This window comes from Delphinus delphis, chromosome 1 (assembly GCF_949987515.2).
Source record: "Delphinus delphis chromosome 1, mDelDel1.2, whole genome shotgun sequence".
Lineage (NCBI taxonomy): Eukaryota > Metazoa > Chordata > Mammalia > Artiodactyla > Delphinidae > Delphinus > Delphinus delphis.
The window spans coordinates 7,344,286-7,366,025 of NC_082683.1; the positions used below are offsets into that span (position 1 = coordinate 7,344,286).

General features: G+C 44.8%; 1 protein-coding gene across 5 annotated transcripts in view; it reads right to left on the bottom strand.

Moving 5' to 3' along the window:
- Positions 1–21,740, bottom strand: part of CLSTN1 (calsyntenin 1) — a 75,524-nt gene that overhangs the window by 28,268 nt on the left and 25,516 nt on the right. For 4 of the 5 annotated variants that reach the window (XM_060013737.1, XM_060013719.1, XM_060013728.1 and 1 more), the window contains exon 2: positions 10,552–10,674. In XM_060013737.1, the coding sequence (XP_059869720.1) occupies positions 10,552–10,674 (123 nt within the window). Of the gene's footprint in view, positions 1–10,551; positions 10,675–13,613; positions 14,060–21,740 lie in introns of those variants that run through there. The other variant, XM_060013746.1, reaches the window with a different exon arrangement.

Sequence of the window (21,740 nt, forward strand, 5' to 3'; positions counted from 1 at the left end):
TGGAGACGTGGACAGGGAATCCCACCACCATCACAAGCTCTACGGGACAGCACTGCTCAGAGTGGTGGGGGCAAACCCGCAGGTTAAGTCCAGCCAGGGCGTGATTTTGAACGGCCTGCGAGCTGAAAATGGCTCCTGTGTATCCCTTCAGGACACGAGAAAATTACATGGAATTCAAACTTCAGTGTCCATAAGTAATGTTTTATCAGGACACAGACCTACTAATGTCTTGTCTAGGGCTGCTTTCCCCTCCCCCGATAGTGGCACAGCTGGGTCACTGCCAAAGAGACCCTGTGGGCTGCAAAGCCTCGAAATCTCACTACCAGCTTTTGACAGAAAGGCTGGCTGATCACTGCTCTGGAATCCACCATGAGCACAACTGCTGGGTACCAGCTGCGTCCAACTGTTTTCCAGAACGCTAAGCCACTAGCTTGCATTCACACTTTTCGGGTGTATACTAACACGGCATAGTACACGTTAAGGTACCAACACGGCATAGTACACGTTAAGGTACTAACACGGCATAGTACACGTTAAGGTACTAACACGGCATAGTACACGTTAAGGTACTAACACGGCATAGTACACGTTAAGGTAAATCAGGTTGCCCTGCTTGAATTCACAGGTGACGTCTCGGTTTTTGACTTGGAGTTTGCTGTTCCGAAGAGGAAACTGTGAGGCCGCCCCACGTCGCTCACCGCGACGGCACGTGCTTTGCCGACAAGGCGGCTGTGTAGGGAAGTGAGATTTAAGACCCTGGGACGAAGCGTCTGACCTGGGTGATGCTGCCTACTTGGTGCATTGCTGAGTAAGAGTTTAAAGACACTCATCATTCAGGCAATGTCCTTGAGACTGTTTCTGAGATTATGAGGAGAGTGGAACTGTTTGCCAAAAGCTGAAACTCCCTCAGTCACTCCTTCAGGCTATCAGGCTAGGAGGAGGGGGAGGGAGGACTCCGAGGGTAGGAAAGCACCGGGGTGTTTCCAGTCTTTCCAGTCGATACTGCAGGTGTCCGGGGAAGGCTGCATTGATAAGGTAACGTCAGAGTAGAAACCAGAGGAAATTAAGGGAGCAAACCACATGCTCATCTGGGGAAGAGTTCCACAGAGAGGGAACAGTGAGTGCAAAGGTCCTGAGGCAGACCTGGGCCTGGCCCGGCTCAGGAACAAGGAGGCGTGTGCTGCTCAGTGGCTGAGCACAGGGGAGGACAAAAGATGAGGTGAGATACAGACAAGCAACCTGAAGCTACGGCAGCTACTACACAATTGCTGCTTCTCCCCCAAGTGAGGAGGGCATGACTGGAGAGTTCTGAGCAGAGAAATAAATAAATATGGCTCATAGTCTGAAAGAATCCATCTGACTGCTGTGCCGAAAATACGTCTGTCAGAGGGCAAAGGTGGACACTGGAGTGACCCAGGCAGAGATGCTGAAGGACAGAGCAGGGAGGACATGGGGCGCTGGGAAGTGGTCAGATGGGTTTTGAAAGTAAGGCCAAGGCTGAGGGATTCTGAGTGAGAAACTGCAAAGGATGAAGTTGCCTTCAGCCGACACGGGGAGAAACCATGGAAGGAAGGTCCGGAGGGAGGAATGGAGGGTAGTACTTCCGCTTTGAACACGTGCCTCTACCACGATTTGTTACGGAATAACACCTCAAACGGATGATTATCAAATCTAAGAACAGATGTTATTCTGAAACTCATGTATTTCCCGGCTGCTCTCTAGAAGACAGGAACTATTTACGAGAACAGCAAAAACATACATGTGTTACCTTCGCCACATACCCCACCGATTGTACCTAAGTCACTACTCAAACGGGCTACCTCATTAGGACCTGGTGCCTCAGATCCACGATGCTCATTACACAGCTAGGTCAACTGGGTCCTTTTGCCTGGAATGATTTAAAACCATCTCGCCGGCTGGCAGCTTGACGCAACAGGAGCAGCATGAAGTTCACCCCGGGCAGACCTGGGCTTTCCGTACCACCTGCGTGGCCTTCGTGTCTCTGCTGGGTCTTCTAAGCCATCGTCTGCACACTGGCCAGTACACGCATTTCTCGGGGTCCATCTACTCGTCCAACCGGGGACCCCGATTCTAATGAGGAAGACGGATCCGACTGGAACAGGCGAGGGGCGAGTGAATGAGTGAAAGCGACTGCAGTATTTCAGATGAGATCTGACGAGGGCTAGACTAAGGCGGTGTCAGCAGGAAATATTTAAGGGATTTCAGGAGGATGGACAGGACTTTGCAGCCCACTGGGCAGAGAGAGTGAGAGGGTTGGGAGGAACGCCCGGGTTTTCAGCTGATGGTGCCCTTTAGGGAACTGAGGTGCAGAGAAAAGAGGAGAAGATTCACGAAAAAGGTGTTTGGCCTGTTTATCCCAAGCAAACTTCTCGCTGGTTTGTTTGTTGGAGGATTTTAAAGCCCCACATTAATCTCTTTCATCCATACAACATTCACTGGATGCAGGTAAAGACCTTTCTCTTTAACATAACTACAATCACATTACACAGGCAACAAAATGAACAATAATCCCTTGGATATTTTCTTTTTTTTTTTTGCGGTACGCGGGCCTCTCACTGTTGTGGCCTCTCCGGTTGCAGAGCACAGGCTTCGGACGCGCAGGCTCAGCAGCCATGGCTCACAGGCCTAGCCGCTCCGCGGCATGTGGGATCTTCCCGGAGCGGGGCACGAACCCGTGTCCCCTGCATCGGCAGGCAGACTCCCAACCACTGCGCCACCAGGGAAGCCCCCTTGGATATTTTCATAGGGAGTATCCTACTGCTTCTCGTTCAGTTTATGATTTTCCTCCTCCTAACCAGGGACCAATTTCTGTCAATAATTCTCCTGAGAGCTGATCTTTCTAAACTTTCAAGTGGTCGTTGATTCATTCTTCTCCCCTCTCCTTCACACTTGTGCGTACAGTTCTCCTAGTGACACACGTATGACCGTTACATAAGTGTGGTTACGTGGGAGCCGCATGTATCAGGTGGAGCTGCACCATGGTGATGACACAGGAAGTGCACCTCTGCCCTCTGCATCCTCAGGCTGCTCTCCCAGACTCAGCCTTCTCCCAACCTCAGCAAAGAAGGACCCCTCAAAATCACCTCTCGTATTGTTTTCTGTCCTGTTCCTTTCCACTCAATCCAGACCACGTACCGTTGCTCCGCTAGATGAATCCCGTCATATCTGAAATGCCCCACCAGGTTTCCTGGACGACCCCTCTAGCTGTGATGGCCTCAGAATGCACCAAACCCTCCCCTGTCTCTCTCCACTCTTCATTCCCTTTAGATCATCTAAAATAGTCAAAAGAATTTTTAAAAAGCAAAACATAAAAATATAACAATGGGTGAATGCAGCAAAGTAGAGATATGGCTTCTCGCCATCCAGCTGCATCCAGGTTCTTGGCCGACAGTGTTTTCTCTTCTGTCCCTTTGGTTTCTGGCTGGCCTGGCATTCTTTCTCCATCTTCTTCCAAATCTGAATTTGGTCTCAAACTCTTCCCCAAACGAGAGGGGTGTCTCTAGAGCCTCTCCTGCAGCCTCACCAGCTCTGGTGCCGTCCTGCCCTCACACCACACTGCTAATGGAGATTATGGGCGCCACTCCAACGCTTAGGGCTTGGGGAAGCCCCTGGAGGTCCAGTGGTTAGGACTCCACGCTTTCACTGCAGGGGAAAGCAGGTTTGGTCCCTGGTCAGGGAATTGAGATCCCACAAGCCGTGACGCGGGGGAAAAAGAAAAAAAAAAAAAACCCACTTAGGGTCCTCTGGTGACAACAGATATCCATTCCAGCTAACTCAGCGAAAGGGCCTTCACTGAAGAGCCACTGGGAACTCATGGAATTGACTGCAGGCCAGAGAAAGGGACTTAGGAAACTGTCAGAAACCAAGGCAGCTTGAGAGACCAGCAAAGAGGAGCCACAACAGTCCCAGAGCAAAATGGTCTGGACAGGAATGAATGTGACCACACCTGGTATCAGCGCCTTTGTCCCTCTGCTCAATATTCACATCCCAAGAGGGAGCATCCGGTCGGCCCTGCTAGGCTCATGCGTGTGCCTGGCTGGGGAAAGCAGGGTGATGGGCTGTAGAGCCACCTACCTGGACCCGACAGGAAAGAGACCAGGGGCTGTTAAGGGAAAAGGGACATTTCCTGAGCAGCAAGTGTCCACTACAACGTCCCCGCTAATCCAACTCTCCTCCCTAACCCACTTCTCTCTCCTTGGCGTCTCTCCACACCCACCAGCTGGACATCCAGGCTGACTCTTATTTTATGGCGACTTTTGACTTGTTTACTGGTCCAGGCTTGTTTCTAGAACAAGCTCACGCGTGGCTCTAATCAGAACAGGTTTTCAAGATACCTTAAAAGTACAAAAAGCATACACCCAAGGGTTACGTCCTCCAAGCTCCTCAGACTACTGCAATGGTTCTCAAATTTCAGTGTGCCAAGAACTGCCTCAGAAGCTCGCTGAAAATGTAGTCTGCCAAGTCCCATTCCCAGAACTTCTGACTCAGCAGCTCTGAGGCAGAGCTCAGTAATCCAATAAGCACTGCCAGGTGGCTCCAATGCAGATGGGCTGCAGTGCGTACTTGAGAGACTGGCCCATCAGTGGTTTCCAAACCTCACGGGCTGGTTACAGATTTCTAAACTGTGCTCCTGCAAGTACAGACTCACACAGGCAAGAGTCGAACAGGGGAACCTGCACTCAACGGATGGGCCCCAGGACCATCTAGATGAATGTATTAGGTTAAGCCCCATGAATACGCCATTTTTGTATGTTGAAAATGTCAAAATATTTGAGAAAATGGAATGTCAGGAATTTTATGTGATGCAGCCTGGTATAAGGCAGTAATCAGCTGAGTAGCCGTTTTAAATAAGTATGGATCCGATGTCAGGACACAAACTTGATTAGAAAACCACGTGCAAGGTAACACCCCGTCCATTCAACTTAACAACAGAAACCGTGCAGCCCTGAGCTCACTTCCAACCCTCTGCTCCTCCACAAGCCACACGAGCTAACTATTCACCCACCTCTTTGGAAGCCCTGCCAGCTCCCACCTCTGCCCCAGCCTCCCCTCCGCCCTTCACTGCCCTTGGACCTCCTTCCCATCCTTGACAGGAGCTCAAGCCTACCTTCGGAAATCACCTCCTTTCCTTTTTTTTTTTTTAAATTTATTTATTTATTTTTGGCTGTGTTGAGTCTTTCATTTCCGTGCGAGGGCTTTCTCTAGTTGCGGCAAGCGGGGGCCACGCTTCATCGCGGTGCGCGGGCCTCTCACTATCGCGGCCTCTCTTGTTGCGGAGCACAGGCTCCAGACGCGCAGGCTCAGTAGTTGTGGCTCATGGGCCCAGTCGCTCTGTGGCATTTGGGATCCTCCCAGACCAGGGCTCGAGTCCATGTCCCCTGCATTGGCAGGCAGATTCTCAACCACTGTGCCACCGGGGAAGCCCCCCTTTCCTTTTTTAACCCCCATCACCTTGCCTTTTCATGAACTCCAGTCCACACCGCTCTGCTTCTCTCACCTGACACTGAACTATAAACATCCTGGCAACCCTGCTTAACTCTCTGACAATGCTGGTTTTGCCTTCCCACCTAGATGATCAGTGTTTTGAGAAATGCTTTTTTGCATTCTCTGGAAGACTTAGCAAAGCTACCTCATATCTAATGATTATTGATCTCAAACCTTTCCTGGAGGCAAATGCATCCAACATGAGTTCACTCTAGTCAGTAACTGTTAATAAGAAGTTTCTGTCCTGACATCCGGATCCTTACCTAGTTAAAACTGCTACTCAACTGATTATTGCCTTATACCAGGCTGAATCACATAAAATTTCTGACATTCCATTTTTTCAAATATTTTGACATTTTCAACATACAAAAATGGCATCTTCATGTGGCTTAACCTAACACATCCAACTCATTGCTGCAAACACAATGCCAGCCCAGCTGCACACGCTGAAAAAGCAAAACTGGGCAGAGGTGTGTGGTAGTGAAGCCCTATGGAGAAAAGCAGCACAGATCTGAGCTGGTTCTAATATCAACAAAAGTAAACTTCCCGTTCTCACCCTGAAATTTCTTTTGGATTCCATTCGTATCGTAATTGTTTTAACTAATCTTGTAGAATGTCTGTACTCGGTCTAGGAAGGCAGGAAAAAGAACGCTTCTGGAACCACCTACTAAAGGGAAGAGCTTCAGAAAGGGGGACGGGGGGCTTCCCTGGTGGTGCAGTGGTTGAGAGTCCGCCTGCCGAGGCGCGGAACACGGGTTCGTGCCCCGGTCCAGGAAGATCCCACATGCCGCGGAGCAGCTGGGCCCGTGAGCCATGGCCGCTGGGCCTGCACGTCCGGAGCCTGTGCTCCACAACAGTGAGAGGCCCGTGTACCGCAAAAAAAAAAAGGGGGGGGGAGGGGGGTGGGGAGTGCAGGGTGTTCAGCTTCCGATACAGGCAGTGAAGAAGGGGTAACCGTCAAAACAGCAACAACGTGGCCTGTGAAGTGGTCCCAGCTTTTAACTCCCCATTAAATATATAAAACGTACAATACATGTTCTTACCCTCACCTCTACTCAGGCTTTCAGCAGATTAAGAAAAGGGGCTGAATAAGGAATTGAGTCGTTTCGATTTCCTAAAATACATGACAAAGAGCAAGACTTTATTCTCTTAGTTTTACCCCCAAGAAAACAATGTGGGCCAGACCCTGTGGGCTTCACATGAATGTCTGATGAGTGACAACTTACAACACACTTTGGTGACCAGGCTTCCCACATTACACAGGTATTTATTTCGGAGGCTGCACGAGGAATCTCCGGTGGTTACCCACACACAGGTCCTGTGATGGGATGAGACTGTGGACCAGAATGTTTACAAGGTGGTGAAGTCAATATCACGAGAGCTGACCCGGTGAAACTAAGAATCACGTTGCAGTCTGACCGCCTGGCTCGAAGGCAGCGCGGCTGTTTGTGAGCTGTGCAATCTTGAGCAAACTCACTCGTTCCTTCTACAAATATCTATGGAAGCGTCAGCTAGTCCCAGGTGCTGGTCTAGGGACCAGGGATTAAATGGAGAATACAGTAGCCATGCTGCTGACGGGCATGCTCTGAGTCTCCGTTTCTTCATATGGAAAATGGGGGCGTGAGAGTACCCACCGCGTGAGATTGCTGGAAGGAATCAGACAGAGTAACTGTGCAGAGCCCTGAGAACACCCTTGGCCACGCTGAAGAGCTCAATAAATGTCAGATGTGCCCACTGCCTCCACCACCACCATCATCATGGTGTTAAAATAAACTCAACGTTGCCACCAAAACCAACCTAAGATCAAAATAAGGCTCCAGACCTAGCCTCTGCTTTACACAAAAGTTATTTAAGAAATCAGTGAGAAAATGGAACACTATGAAGACTATTAGAGAAAGATGGAAACAGTTCTCACAGAACGTCAAGTAAAGAAATATTTTTAAAAGGTTCATAACAGCAGCAGCAAACACTGTACACAGTACCTACTACACAGCAGGCATTGTTTTAAGCTCTTCATATTTATACATAAATAAGTTAATATTCCCCAAACCCTGTAAGGTATGTGATATTATCCTCATTTTACAAGAGATGAAAAGTGAGGCACAGAGATTTTATGTAATTTGCCCAAAGCCAAACAGCCAGTAAGTTTCAGAGCCAGGAATCAAGCACAGGCTGCTGGCTCTAGGGTCTGTTTTCCTACGTACCCGTCTGCTACAGCCTCGTGGGGGCAGTGTTCTGTATAGCAGCTGGATGGGTAGTTGGATGGGTACCATGGCAACAGAAGAGGGAAGGAGACAGGTGTTCCCTTCCCTGGACTGTGCAGCTACTCACTTTGGTAGGATGAGGACCATGCTTCAGGAAGAGTAGATGAGCATGAATTCCACCCCTGGGTGTATAACCAAGAGAACTGAAAACTGATGTCCACACAGAAACTCGTACACAAATGTTCACAGCAGCATTATTCACAATCACCACAAAGTGGAAACAATTCTGATGCCCATTACTGATGGACGAATGAATGAAACGTGGTCCGTCCGTACATCGAAATATTATTTGGCAAAAAAAAGGAATGAAGGGCATGCCACAACATGGGTGAACCTTCAAATCATCATGCGAAGTGAAAGACGCTAGTCACAAAAAGCCACATGTTGTATTTATATGAAACACCCAGAAAAGGCAAACCCATAAACAAGTAGTAGACTAGTGGCGGCCAAGGGGAGTGACTGCTAGCAGGTGCAAGGGTTTCTTCTGGGGGAGATGAAATGTTGTGGAACTAGACAGTGGCTGACGGCTGGACAATCTTATGAATATACTAAAAACCAGTGAACTGTACACTTTAAAAACTGTATACATTACGGTACATGAATTGTATGTTTAAAAAAAGAATATAAGAGCAACTGTGCTCCCCTGTGAAAATCTCCAGAAGGAAAATACTTACTTTTTCTGTCCACTATGGCAAATACAATCAAGTTACCACTATACTTGGCTCTAAAGTGCTTCTCTATATCGTTTTTTAAAATCCCAATATGTAACTTTGGCACACCAATAAAAAAATACCTGAGAATCTCTAAAAACATAAAACTTTATAAGTATTATTTCATTCACAGTAATACATTAAGTTTTGATAAATGACCCAATAAAATTAAATCCAACGAGAAAGAAAAACTAAGTAACTTTATTAATATGACTTCAAAGTTAGCACTCACTGTACATTTCATTTCCTACTTCCCTTCCTTTGTACCTTCCTGTGGTGCCACATACAGCACCACAGCGAAGAGCCATCCTGCCTGGGCTGGAATCTGGCCTCTGCCACACACTAGCTGTGTGACCCACAGCAAAGTTAGCAGCTCTGTGCCTCGGCTTCCTCTTTTTTTAAAACAGGGGTGGCAGGAAGCATACTTACCTCAAAAGGTTGCTGTGGATTAAACACAAATGCGTATTTGTAAAGCACTTACAACAGCGCCTGGGACACAAAACGCTTTATAAGTCTTATATATCACAGTGATGTAATGGGACAGAGCTCCACCAGCAACAGGACTGGACACAGATGAGAAGTCATAAAGAGAGGCCTGGGGGAGTAAGTACAAAACTCCTGACAGCAGTCACGTCTCAGAATGTGTGAGATGTCACAGATGTACAAGTCCCCTCAGAAACATGAGCTAGATAAGCCCATCAAGGTTATTTACAAGGCACTGAAACATCACACCCATAAGGAGGAACCGCATACAATAACCAAAGGTGTCGCATGCAAAGTGTGTGTATATATGTGTATGCAAACACTCAAAAATCTAGCTATTCACAGAGGAAGCCACTAGGTAATGCTAAAAATGATTTTAAATCGGGGGTGGGGGGGGACAAACAAACAAAAAAATCCCCTTGGCTACCAGACAGACACTGTACGCCTAGCACAGAGCGCTTCCTCTACCGTCCATCTAACTGGATTTCTGTCTAAAAGCCAATAAACAAGTAAAACTAACTGGAACTGACTCCAATACCATAAGCTGCTTCTCGGGTGACTTTCCTGGAAATGGGATGTGGCACTTGAACGGAAAGAAGAACAAATTCATTTTTTAAATAGCTCTTCAGAGGCAGCCTCACATCACTGCCGCCATCTACCATACGAAATTTAACGTACGGAATGATCTACAAGAGCTACTGAATTTTTCTCATTTGTCCCGAGGCAAACAGAACAAACAGAAATTTTGTTCTGGAGAAACATCGTGCAGAAACTGCTCTTTAAAAATTAACTTCGCAACGTCAATTCTGACTATCAGAATTGACAGTCAATTCTGACAAAGAAAGGGTGAAGCAGCCCGTTCCTCCACCAGTTAAGGAAGTTACTATGGCCCCGACGTAAAGCAAGGACAGTTCTGATTTGCAAAGTGCTACTGAATGCTAGCAAAGCAGCAAATCTCCAAAGCAACCCTAGAGATTTGTCCCTATAAACACTTCACTGACAATCTTATGAAGTAACTCACGTTAAAAATTTACTGAAAGTAAAATCTAAGCCCAAAGAATTCATTTATAAAAGATTGCTCAATGTCTTTAAATAAGTCTTTTCAGGTAACTGAAACCTAGGCAGTGCAAGGAAAATCTTGAGCCGTAATTACCTAGATCCTCGCCGTGCATGGACCAGTAGCACCAGGGAACAGGTTAGAAAGGCAGAATCCCAGGTCCTCCCAGACCCACTGTATCTAAACTTGCATTTTTTTTTTTAAGGTTGCATTTTAACACGATCCCTGTGCTCTGCATGAATGCTAAAGTTTGAGATGCACTGGTCTAGATGCTCTCTCTCTGGTTACATCCAGACAAGCAACGCAGTGATGCAATTAAATATTTTGCTTTTCAACAAGTACCGGCTTTTGGTGGGGGTCAGGTACCCCAACTCTTAAAATTAAAAGGAAAAAAAAATGGTACGTGGGGGCCACACACAACCCTTCGCTATCAAGACATTCTCAGAAAGGCTCAGAAACAACCCAAAGGGGATGTGTGAAATGCTTCCCACAAGCCCAAGCTCATGGGGAGTGAACAAAGACACGCTGGTACCTGCAAAGCGCAGAGGTGCATCTTTGTCCAGGGCGATCAGTGGCGGGTCAAGGAGCACGGTGCTGTCACTCTCCGTAACTAAGCCGTGATACGTGGGCTCCAGCCACGGCTTGTGCTTGTTGACTGTGTTCAAAAACAGAAAAAGGAGAAAGGACATAGGCCAGGTTAGAATTATTATTTTCAACTCGACTGCTTTTGAAGACACACATCCATTATTAAAACAATAAAACTCTCATGAGTTCGGAAGGCCACGCTGCTATTTTTTGTGGCCAAGTTTGATATCAACGCCCAAATGGGATGAAATTCTAAAGTGATGTAGAAATTATCTGAGGCCATGAAGCAACCAAAAGTAAGAAATAAATTGCTCTAGAAATTGAAAGAAAGAAAAAAGACTGATGGTTATGGACGGTATCATATCTTACTATCTCTGTTTTCTGCCTCTCTTAGAAAAGTTACAAATAAAATATGTTGTTTCTTGGATTAAGAGATACAAACTAAACAAGGTCCTACTGCATAGCACAGGGAACTATATTCAGTATCTTCTAATAAACTATAATGGAAAAGAATCTGAGAAAGAATAATATATTTGGTTGGACAAAAAGTTTGTATGGATTTTTCTGTAAGATGTTATGGAAAACCGCGAATGAACTTCTTGGCCAACCTAATATATAAAGAACATATATATAAAAGAATATATATATATACACATTTTATATATATATATAAAAAGACAGAATCACTTTGCTGTAAACCAGAAACTAACACATTGTAAATCAACCATACTTCAAAAAAAAAATCTTTTTAAAGACGTACAAACTACTATGTATAAAATAGATACGCAACAAGAATATATTGTACGGCACAGAGAAATATAGCCATTATTAGGTAAAACTTTATTTTTTTTTCATTTATTTATTTATTTTTGGCTGCTTTGGGGTCTTCGTTGCTGTGTGCAGGCTCTCTCTAGTTGTGGCAAGCAGGGGCTATTCTTCATTGCGGTGCATAGGCTTCTCACTGCGGTGGCTTCTCATTGTGGAGCACGGGCTCCGCAGTTGTGGCTCGCGGGCTCTAGAGCACAGGCTCAGCAGTTGCGGCACACGGGCTTAGTTGCTCCGCAGCATGTGGGATCTTCCCCCACCAGGGCTCAAACCTGTGTCCCCTGCATTGGCAGACGGATTCTTAACTACTGCACCATCAGGGAAGTCCCTAGGAGTGTAATCTTTAAAGGAGTTTGATCTAAAAAATACTGAACCACTATGTTGTACACCTGAAACTAATATTGTAAATCAACTACATTTCAATTTAAAAATGTTATTTCTTTATAACAATAATAATACATTATTTATTTAAAATTAGCATTACAAACAAAAACATAAAAGAGGTGAAACAAGACTTATGAATATAAAATTACAAATATGAGGTATTAAAAGAAAATGAGGGCTTCCCTGGTGGCGCAGTGGTTGAGAGTCCGCCTGACGATGCAGGGGACACGGGTTCGTGCCCCGGTCCGGGAAGATCCCACATGCCGTGGAGCGGCTGGGGCCATGAGCCATGGCCGCTGAGCCTGCGCGACCGGAGCCTCTGCTCCGCAACGGGAGAGGCCACAACAGTGAGAGGCCCGCGTACCGCAAAAAAAAAAAAAGAAAAAAAAGAAATGAAAACGCAAAATTTCTGAAAAACTTGACTGAAAACGCAGTGTTCAAGAAAAAACCCCTTTCGGGAGTTCCCTGGTGGCACAGTGGTTAAGAATCCACGTGCCAATGCAGGAAACACCGGTTCGAGCCCTGCTCCGGGAAGATCCCACATGCTGCGGAGCAACTAAGCCCGTGCGCCACAACTACTGAGCCTGCGCTCCAGAGCCCGCGAGCCACAACTACCGAGCCCGCGTGCTACAACTACTGAAGCCCCCGCGCCTAAAGCCCGTGCACCGCAACGAAGAGTAGCCCCCACTCGCCACAACTAGAGAAAGCCCGCGCGCAGCAACGAAGACCCAGCGCAGCCAAAAAAAAAAAAAAAACACAACCACCCCTTTGGGATTGGGCCAGCCTGCACTTAAGAGTCCAGCTCTCCTCTGTTGTTTGCTGCGTGACCTGGAGCATATAAATGACCTCTCCTGATCTCAATTTCCTCTTTTATGAACCAGGGACACCCCACAACCCACAGGGCTGGGGTAGATAATTGGAGAAGTGTTTTTCCTACTCAGTTAGGCACTAGCACTGTTACTTTTGTTTTTAAGGTAAGAACATCTGCTCTGGCAGTCTGCTTACCTGAGAAAATGAATTTGTAGTTTCTGTCCATTTCGTTCTGCCCCGGGCTTTGCCCCCGGTGGGGGTCTGTGCTGCGACTTTCCCTGGTTGTGGCCACCAAGCCCCGCCCCGGGTTCCTATCTCCACCAGCTTGTTTTGGGCTCATCTCACAGTTGGAACCTTTCCATTTTCCTTTTCCTTTCACCTTCTGAATGTTCACATTATAACCTCAGGCTATGTAGTTAACCACGGGAACCACTCCTGAAGCTGATCTGATTAAAAGGCATGTTACGAAACTTTATTTCCACATAGTTGGTGCCTATTTCTTGAATTAACTACCCAGATTCTCTTCCGTAAGTTTAAGTCAACCCAGAAGTAACTGAAAATAAATTTAAATGTTTAACCATCTTTAATACAATGTGACCATGATGTGATACTACTTTTTTTGCTGTTATGTGATGATGGGAGAAGGTATGGGTCAGAAGCACCTGAGCCTCACCTGCACTTAACTCCCTCGTGACCTACTGGAGGAGCAGTGCGCTCACATGTGAAATCCCCAACGGGCAGACGTGTGTAGGCCTATGTCTGCAAGGCGGAAAAAAAAGCTACCATCTCTCTGCTTAATGACGCATCCACCAGACATTTTACACACGCTGCATCCAAGCCAAGAGCAAATCCTTCCGCCTTTGTTTTCAAAGTAAACCCAGACCCACAGGGAGTTGGTGAAAGGGTAGAGAGTTTCGGTTTTGCAAGACGAAAAGAGTTCCAGGAGTTGCTTGCACAACAGTATGAAAGAACAAACTCAAAACTACTGACTTGCACACTTAACAATGGTTACAGGGCCTCCCTGGTGGTGCAGTGGTTGAGGGTCCGCCTGCCGATGCAGGGGACACGGGTTCGTGCCCCGGTCCGGGAGGATCCCACATGCCGCGGAGCGGCTGGGCCCGTGAGCCATGGTCGCTGAGCCTGCGCGTCCGGAGCCTGTGCTCTGCAACGGGAGAGGCCCCAACAGTGAGAGGCCCCAACAGTGAGAGGCCCACGTACCACAAAAAAAAAAAAAAAAAATGGTTACAATGGGAAATTTTATGTTACGGGTATTTTTCCACATTCTTTAAAAATCCACACCCACAAAATAAACCCAGACGCAGCCATTTCTCATCCTCTCTGCTGCCCACTTAGATCTACTACAAAAGCCAAGTAACCGCTTCATCCTTGCCTCCTGCACTGACTTCCTTCCCACGGTGGCTGGGGGACCGCTTCTCACACAGGGGTGGCTCAAGGCCTGTGCTCTCAGAACCTGTCTACACCAAAGGTACTGAGGACCCCACACAGCTTTGGCTTAGGTGGGGCCCATCTATCTATCAGTATTTACTGTGCTGGAAGTTAAAACTAAGAAAAATGTTAGTATTTATTAAGTCATTAAAAAAAAACCCATTGTAAGTTATCATAATATTTTAATGAAAATAACTATATTTTTTAAAACAGAGTTTACTAAGAAGACTGGCAATGTTTTACACTTTTGCAAACCCTTTCACCTTCTGGCTTAGTAGAAGACAGCTGTTCTCACCGCCACTCCTGCAGCCAATATGCTGCTTATGACACGTCATGCAGCCTCTAGAGAACTCCGCTGCACACTCATGAGAAAATGAGGAAAAGGCAAGTCATATCTTAAAATAATTAAAGTAGCTTTGAGGGCTCCCCTGGTGGCGCAGTGGTTGAGAGTCCGCCTGCCGATGCAGGGGACACGGGTTCGTGCCCCAGTCCGGGAAGATCCCACATGCCGCGGAGCGGCTAGGCCCGTGAGCCGTGGCCGCTGAGCCTGCGCTCCGCGGCGGGAGAGGCCACAACAGTGAGAGGCCCGCGTACCGCAAAAAAATAATAATAATAAAATAAAATAGCTTTGACCTCTCAAATGCCCTGACAAGGTCCCTCGCTTCAGGCCTCTTCAAATGTTTCCTCCTCCAATTATAACTGCATCTGCTGCTCTGCTCTCGAGCCCCCCACTTCCTTCTTCTTTTCTCTGCTACTCCTCCCGACCACAGGCAGTCAGCCTGGGACGTGGGACAGATTACCTGGCTTCCCTTGGCCTCAGTTTCCTCACCCGTAAACTGGGGACAGCAACAGTACCCACCTGGTAGGTTCCTGTGTGATCAAACCAGTCATGTGTAAAATGCTCAGGACAGTGTCGGGTGCTCAGTAGATGCCACAAAGGGGTTGTGTTGTTACTTCTCCTGCACACATACCGGTACAAAACCAGAGATTCCAGGAGGGTGTGACCTTTGTTCTCTGCTAATTCCCAGTACCTCGGGCCACAGTAGCATCTCACTCCTCAGGAACTAGCTGGTAAGTGAGCATATAAGGAACCCCATGTAGAGTACAAATACAATCAGTGCCCTGGTTTATAAATTCTCTCACAGAGAAGAAAGTTTTGGTGCTGAGGATTTAAAAAAAAAAAAAAAAGTACGATTTGGTGTTTTAGACATTGGGAAGATTTTTTTTATTTTTTGTTTCTGGAAGGTGGATGTTCTAAGCAAAGGAGACAAGAATCCGGAGGCATCGCATACATCAAAATACCGAGGGTCTGCCCAGAAAGTAAGCTGAGCCCAAATCCAGGTCACAAGGGCCAAACGTTTAGAGTGCCTCTGGAAAACATCTCCCCTCACAAGAGCTGCTCCCGGGACAAGAGGTTTGGTGGAGAGAGTTCAGCTGGTTGTGGCACACCTGCCCTTCTCCTTCTGAAATACCGCCCAGGACAGTGGTAAGTTAACTGGCACAGTGCTCTGCACGGGCCGCACAGCTGGCTGCAGCCTTTGAGCTGAGAGGGCTCCAGTGAGCACAGAAAAGAGCCTCGCTTTGCAATCAGGTTGAATGTTTTCCCTAACTGCTGAAAGTCCCGTCCTCTCCAGGCCTTGTTAAACTATCCTACGAGAGAGGCTGGAACACTGCCTGGAGTTACAGACCTAATACAGATAAACAGGCCATTTTAAAGAAAGTACTCCAAAAGTGAAGGAGCCGTTACAGTGGAGGATTCCTGGACTGAAGGTCAATATTATGACATAGTATGAGCGTGTTTCGTGTTTGGTAATTGCAATCATTGTTGATTCTGTTGCGGTCATCCATTTACAATGCTTGGTGTCAGTTTATTTATCTCTTGTAAAAATAAAATACAGTGTGTGTGTGTGAGTTGTGAAAAAAAAAGAGACCATCAAGGAAAACTCCAAAACCTCCATTGTTTGTCACTAATTTTGAAACAGAGAGGCTATTAGTTCAATTCACTATTGATAATGTACTATTAACAGCAATATTCAATTCCAATTTATTTTCATGTTTAAGATTTTATTAATAAAATTATAAGCACATCAAATAAAACTGAAGAAGACTATTCCAATATGTGAGTCCATAAAAACCCCTGAGACTTAAACTAAGTGGATTTATTTAGCCTAGTAGGAAAGTAAAAATACTAGGCAAAGCGAATTGCAGAAAACCTGTGATGCATTTCTGCCTACCCTAATGGAAAGGCCTGCAGCTGAAAATGGCTAATGGTTCAAGGTGAATAATAATTGAATAGCTGGTCCCCGTTCTTTTATTTTTCCCCACTGTTCTAATTTTATAACTCAAAATTTCTAAATTGCTCCTTGAGCTGACAGTAGAATGAAGAGATGTGGCCAGTTCCATTGACTGAGCTTTTAAATATTTAATAAATGATATTTTTCATCACATTCAATTGGCATTATAAAACATTTATGGAAACAAATGACTGACGTTCCTGTAATCATCCAAAAAAAGTCATAAAGACATGAGACTACAGGCCATAAGTCTAGGAGCAGGTCACCCATGTTCAGAGTCTTTACCCAATTCATTTCATTACATTCTAGATCATAAAAAAGCCAACTAAATTTTGAATGGCATAGCATTAACCAAAATCACAGAATAGCAAGGCTAAACCATATGATCATCTCAGTAGATGCAGACAAAGCTTTTGATAAAATTCAACACCCATTTATGATAAAAACTCTCCAGAGGGCTTCCCTGGTGGTGCAGTGGTTAAGAATCCGCCTGCCAATGCACGGGACACGGGTTCAAGCCCTGGTCCGGGAAGATCCCATATGCCGCGGAGCAACGAAGCCCATGTGCCACAACTACTGAGCCTGCGCTCTAGAGCCTGTGAGCCACAACTACTGATCCTGCGTGCCACAACTACTGAAGCCCGCACGCCTAGAGCCCGTGCTCTGCAACAAAAGAAGCCACCACAATGAAGCCTGTGCACCGCAACAAAGAGTAGCCCCCACTCGCCACAACTAGAGAAAGCCCACACACAGCAGTGAAGACCCAACACAGCCAAAAATAAATAAAAATAAAAATAAATTTAAAAAAAAACACCTCTCCAGAAAGTGGGCACAGAGGGAACCTACCGCCACATAATAAAGGCCATATATGACAAACCCACAGCAAACATCATACTCAATGGTGAAAAACTGAAAGCATTTCCACTAAGATCAGGAACAAGACAAGGATGTCCACTCTCATCACTCTTATTGTATTGGAAGTCCTAGCCACGGCAATCAGAGAAGAAAAAGAAATAAAAGGAATCCAAATTGGAAAAGAAGTAACACTGTCACTGTTTGCAGATGACATGATACTATACATAGAAAATCCTGAAGATGCTACCAGAAAACTACTAGAGCTCATCAATGAATTTGGTAAAGTTGCTGGATACAAAATTAATACACAGAAATCTGTTGCATTTCTATACACTAACAACAAAAGAACAGAAAGAGAAATTAAGGAAACACTCCCATCTACCACTGCATCAAAAAGAATAAAATACCTAGGAATAAACCTACCTAAGGAGGCAAAAGACCTGTACTCAGAAAACTGAAAGACACTGATGAAAGAAATTGAAGATGACACAAACAAGATGGAGAGACATACCATGTTCTTGGATTGGAGGATTCAATATTGACAAAATGACTCTACTATCCAAGGCAGTCTACAGATTCAATGCATCCCTATCAAATTAACAAAGCTAGCAATCAACCCTATAAATGTAGGCTATACCTGGGGAACACACCTATCATTTTAGGACACGGCTAGTTTCGGTGGCTGTGGTAGACTTTAATCATTAGAAACGGCCACCAATTTAAAAATCAAAATGAAAAGAATATAAGAGTCAATTTCAGGATTAACTTGAAACATAAAACTTTCATCTCCCTAAGTAAATCCCAACTCTCTGGACTAAAGAGAGGACGGCCCCTTACCCAGGACACACGAATCACAGACTCAGGCAGGGTGGATCCAAAGCCTGTGTGCAGTGGCCTTGACATCAATCCAGTTTGCCCCTCCGCATTCCAGAACACTTAGCTTGGTCATATCGGGCCAATACTGATATCATAATAAATAATGACAGGTGACTTAGTTTTAAGGGATTATAGGCATTTTGCTGGTATATCTTAGATGCTGTTCCATGTTTTGTTTGCAGATTCAGTGTTTAACCTCAATCTGCAATTAAGGAACACTGACACTAGGTGGCGACAGGTGCCTCCGATTCCATGCTGCAAATCACCGGGTTTCGATTAAAAATCTAGCTCCTTACTTACCAAAGGAGCAGAATGTAATCTGAGTCAGCAGGCCCTTTGTTAAAGATGATATGTATAGAAAAGTGTCTTAAATTATTTGCGTATAAAATCTCCAGCCGATTTTTTTCTCGAAAACTATAATAAAATATTCACAGGGCCCAAAGCAAAATATAAAAAGGCATACATTCTCTGGGACTCTCTCAGTACTGTCCCGGTTGAATACTCTTATTTAGAGCTGACCATCCCTGATTCTTCAAAGCAGCTTAACATCAGAGGTCCTTTGAGCTTCACATCACCACTGACTTGGAGTTTGTTCCAAGAGATCTTCCCTGAACACCTGCTATGCGTAAGCACACGGCAAGGTGCTGGGCTCTCGGGGAATCATGGCACAATCTCTGGAGAACACAAACATGTCAAAGACCATCTACATTCTAAATGATGTGGCTACAACTAAGGGGTTATGAGGTGTGCCAGGAACTTCATCAATCAGCAGGGACCAAGATGACCAAGGAGCCACCATCCCAAATGTGGCCACGCCCCTTGCCAGAGGGAAAGAGAGAGCTCTGGAGGGTCTCCCGGTGGGAGCCGAACCTTCCACCCAAAAGGGACCCAAGTCACTTTTGCTCCTAATTCATGGCCAGAACTAGTCACACAGCCTCACCCAAATTCCCCAGGGTGGGGGAGTGCCATTCTACGTGTCTGGAAAGAGAGCTGGAAATATCTGAGGTCAACTCTAGGGACTGCCAGAAGCACAAGTGGAGACAGCCCCAGGGACACCCCTAAAAGGGTAAGCGAGGTTTCTCAGCTGCGAGGGAGCATTTTAAACAGAATACGAATACATATAAGCGTTTCTTAAAAAGCTAAAAAGAGAGTTGCCGTATGATCCGGCAATCCCACTCCTGGGCATATATCCGGAGAAAACTCTAATTCGAAAAGATACAGGCATATCAATGTTCACAGGGCCACTATTTACAATAGCCAAGACATGGAAGCAACCTACATGTCCATGGATACGTGAATGGATTAAGAAGATGTGGTGTATACATACGATGGAATATTACTCGGCCATAAAAAAGAATGAAATCATGCCATTTGCAGCAACATAGATGAACCTAGAGATTATCATATTAAGTGAAGTAAGTCAGACAAAGACAAGTATCATATGCTATCGCTTATATGTGGAATCTTAAAAAATTATACAAATGAACTTATTTATAAAACAGAAATAGATTCACAGACATAGAAAACAAACTTATGGTTACACCAAAGGGGAAAGAGGGGAGGGATAAATCAGGAGCTTGGGATTAACAGATACACACTACTATATATAAAATAGATAAACAACAAGGGCCTACTATATAGCACAGGGAACTATATTCAATATCTTGTAATGACTTATAATGGAAAAGAATCTGAAAAAGAACATATATATATATATATACACACACATACACACACACATATATATAACTGAATCACTTTGCTGTATACCTGAAACTAACACAACATTGTAAATTATACTTCGATTTAAAAATAGTTATAAAAAATACATATAAGGTAGAAAGGTAGAGAAAGATGTGGCTCATTCTGGGACTAGCAAGACTGTGATGAACGCATGGCTCTAAGCGTATAAGGAGGTACAGCTGGACGGGGGCTTGGTCTGTGATTTTAGGGTAACATGGGGAGCATCCCTCTTCTGTGCTACACCAATGAGCTCTCTCAATTCTTTAGACAGTAAGAAGCTGTTAAAAGCTATAAACAATGTGGTCTGGTAGAAAAGGCAAGAACTTTGGGATCAGACAGAACTTAGTTAATGAATAAATTCTGTTTCTCGCTCCCGCTGTAACTAGGGGCAGATTATTTAACCATCCTGTGCCTACTTCTTCATCCTAAGTGGGGGATGAGACCACCTTCCATAACCTTGTTTGGAGGATTATAAATGAGGTAATTGAAGGGCCCACTCTATGCCTGACACACGGGCGTTCAACAAATACTTGCTGATAAGTTAATCAAAAGCAATAGCTATGTTTTAGAAATAACTGCGAGGGCAGAAAGACCAGAGTTTAAGAGATTCAGGAGGTGTTTCCATGACAACCTCCCTATCATCATCTTTCTGAATACAACCCACAGCAAAAGGAGATTCCCTACAGCCTCAGACCCTGCATTGGCCTCATTTTATCCTCTTTATTTGGCAAAAGAAAAGAGAGAAGTAGCATGATACAGAGTGATACTGTTAAGTATAAAACAAAAAGCAAACCAAAAACACCTGGCACTTTTTTTTTAACCAAAAAAGGAAACTTTTTAATCAACCAAAGCTACACTGCATGAAATTTATACACAGCTCTCCTTTTCAGCTGAGGTTATTCCTGGTAATGGTCTTAGCTAATACAGCATTAGTTTCCTCTGACTTTGTAAAATATATTTTGTATTACTCTTAATTTTTTTCTAAAACTGAATACTTTCCTGGAGAAAACCATAATTTGAAAAGATACATGCACCCCAATGTTCACTGCAGCACTATTTACAATAGCCAGGACATGGAAGCAACCTAAATGTCCACTGACAGAAGAATGAATAAAGAAGATGCAGTGTATATATACAATGCAATATTACTCAGCCATAAAAAAAAGAACGAAATAATGCCATTTACAGCAACATGGATGGACCCAGAGACTGTCACACTGAGTGAAGTAAGTCAAAGACAAATATCATGTCTTTGACATGAAATATCATGTCTTTGACATATTTGACATGTCTTTGACATGATATTTGACATGTCTTTGACATGTACTTATATGTGGAATCTAAAAAAATGGTACAAATGAACTTATTTACAAAACAGAAATAGAGTCACAGATGTAAAAACAAACATGGTTACCAGGGTAAAATGGGGGAGGGGAATAAATTGGAAGATTGGGATTGACATATGCATACTACTATATATAAAATAGATAACTAATAAGGACCTACTGTATAGCACAGGGAACTCTACTCAATATTCTGTAATGACCTATGTGGGAAAAGAATTTTAAAAAGAGTGGATATATGTATAACTGATTTACTTTGCTGTACAACAGATACACAACAGTGTAAATCAACTACACTCCAATAAAATATTTTTTAAATAAATAAATAATTAAAACTGAACATGTCCAAAGAATCTCTAGACAAATTCTGTAAGCAGGCTTAAGGGCCTCTTCATCGCAATCCCAAATAAATTTAATGTCAAAGTGTTGGAAAAATCTATATGCATTAGATATTGTTTAGATCAGGGTTTCTCAACTGCAGCACCGCTCATATTCTGAACCAGATACTTTTCAGGTGTGGCCCATTCTGTGCACTGCAGGATGGTTAGCAGAATCCCTGG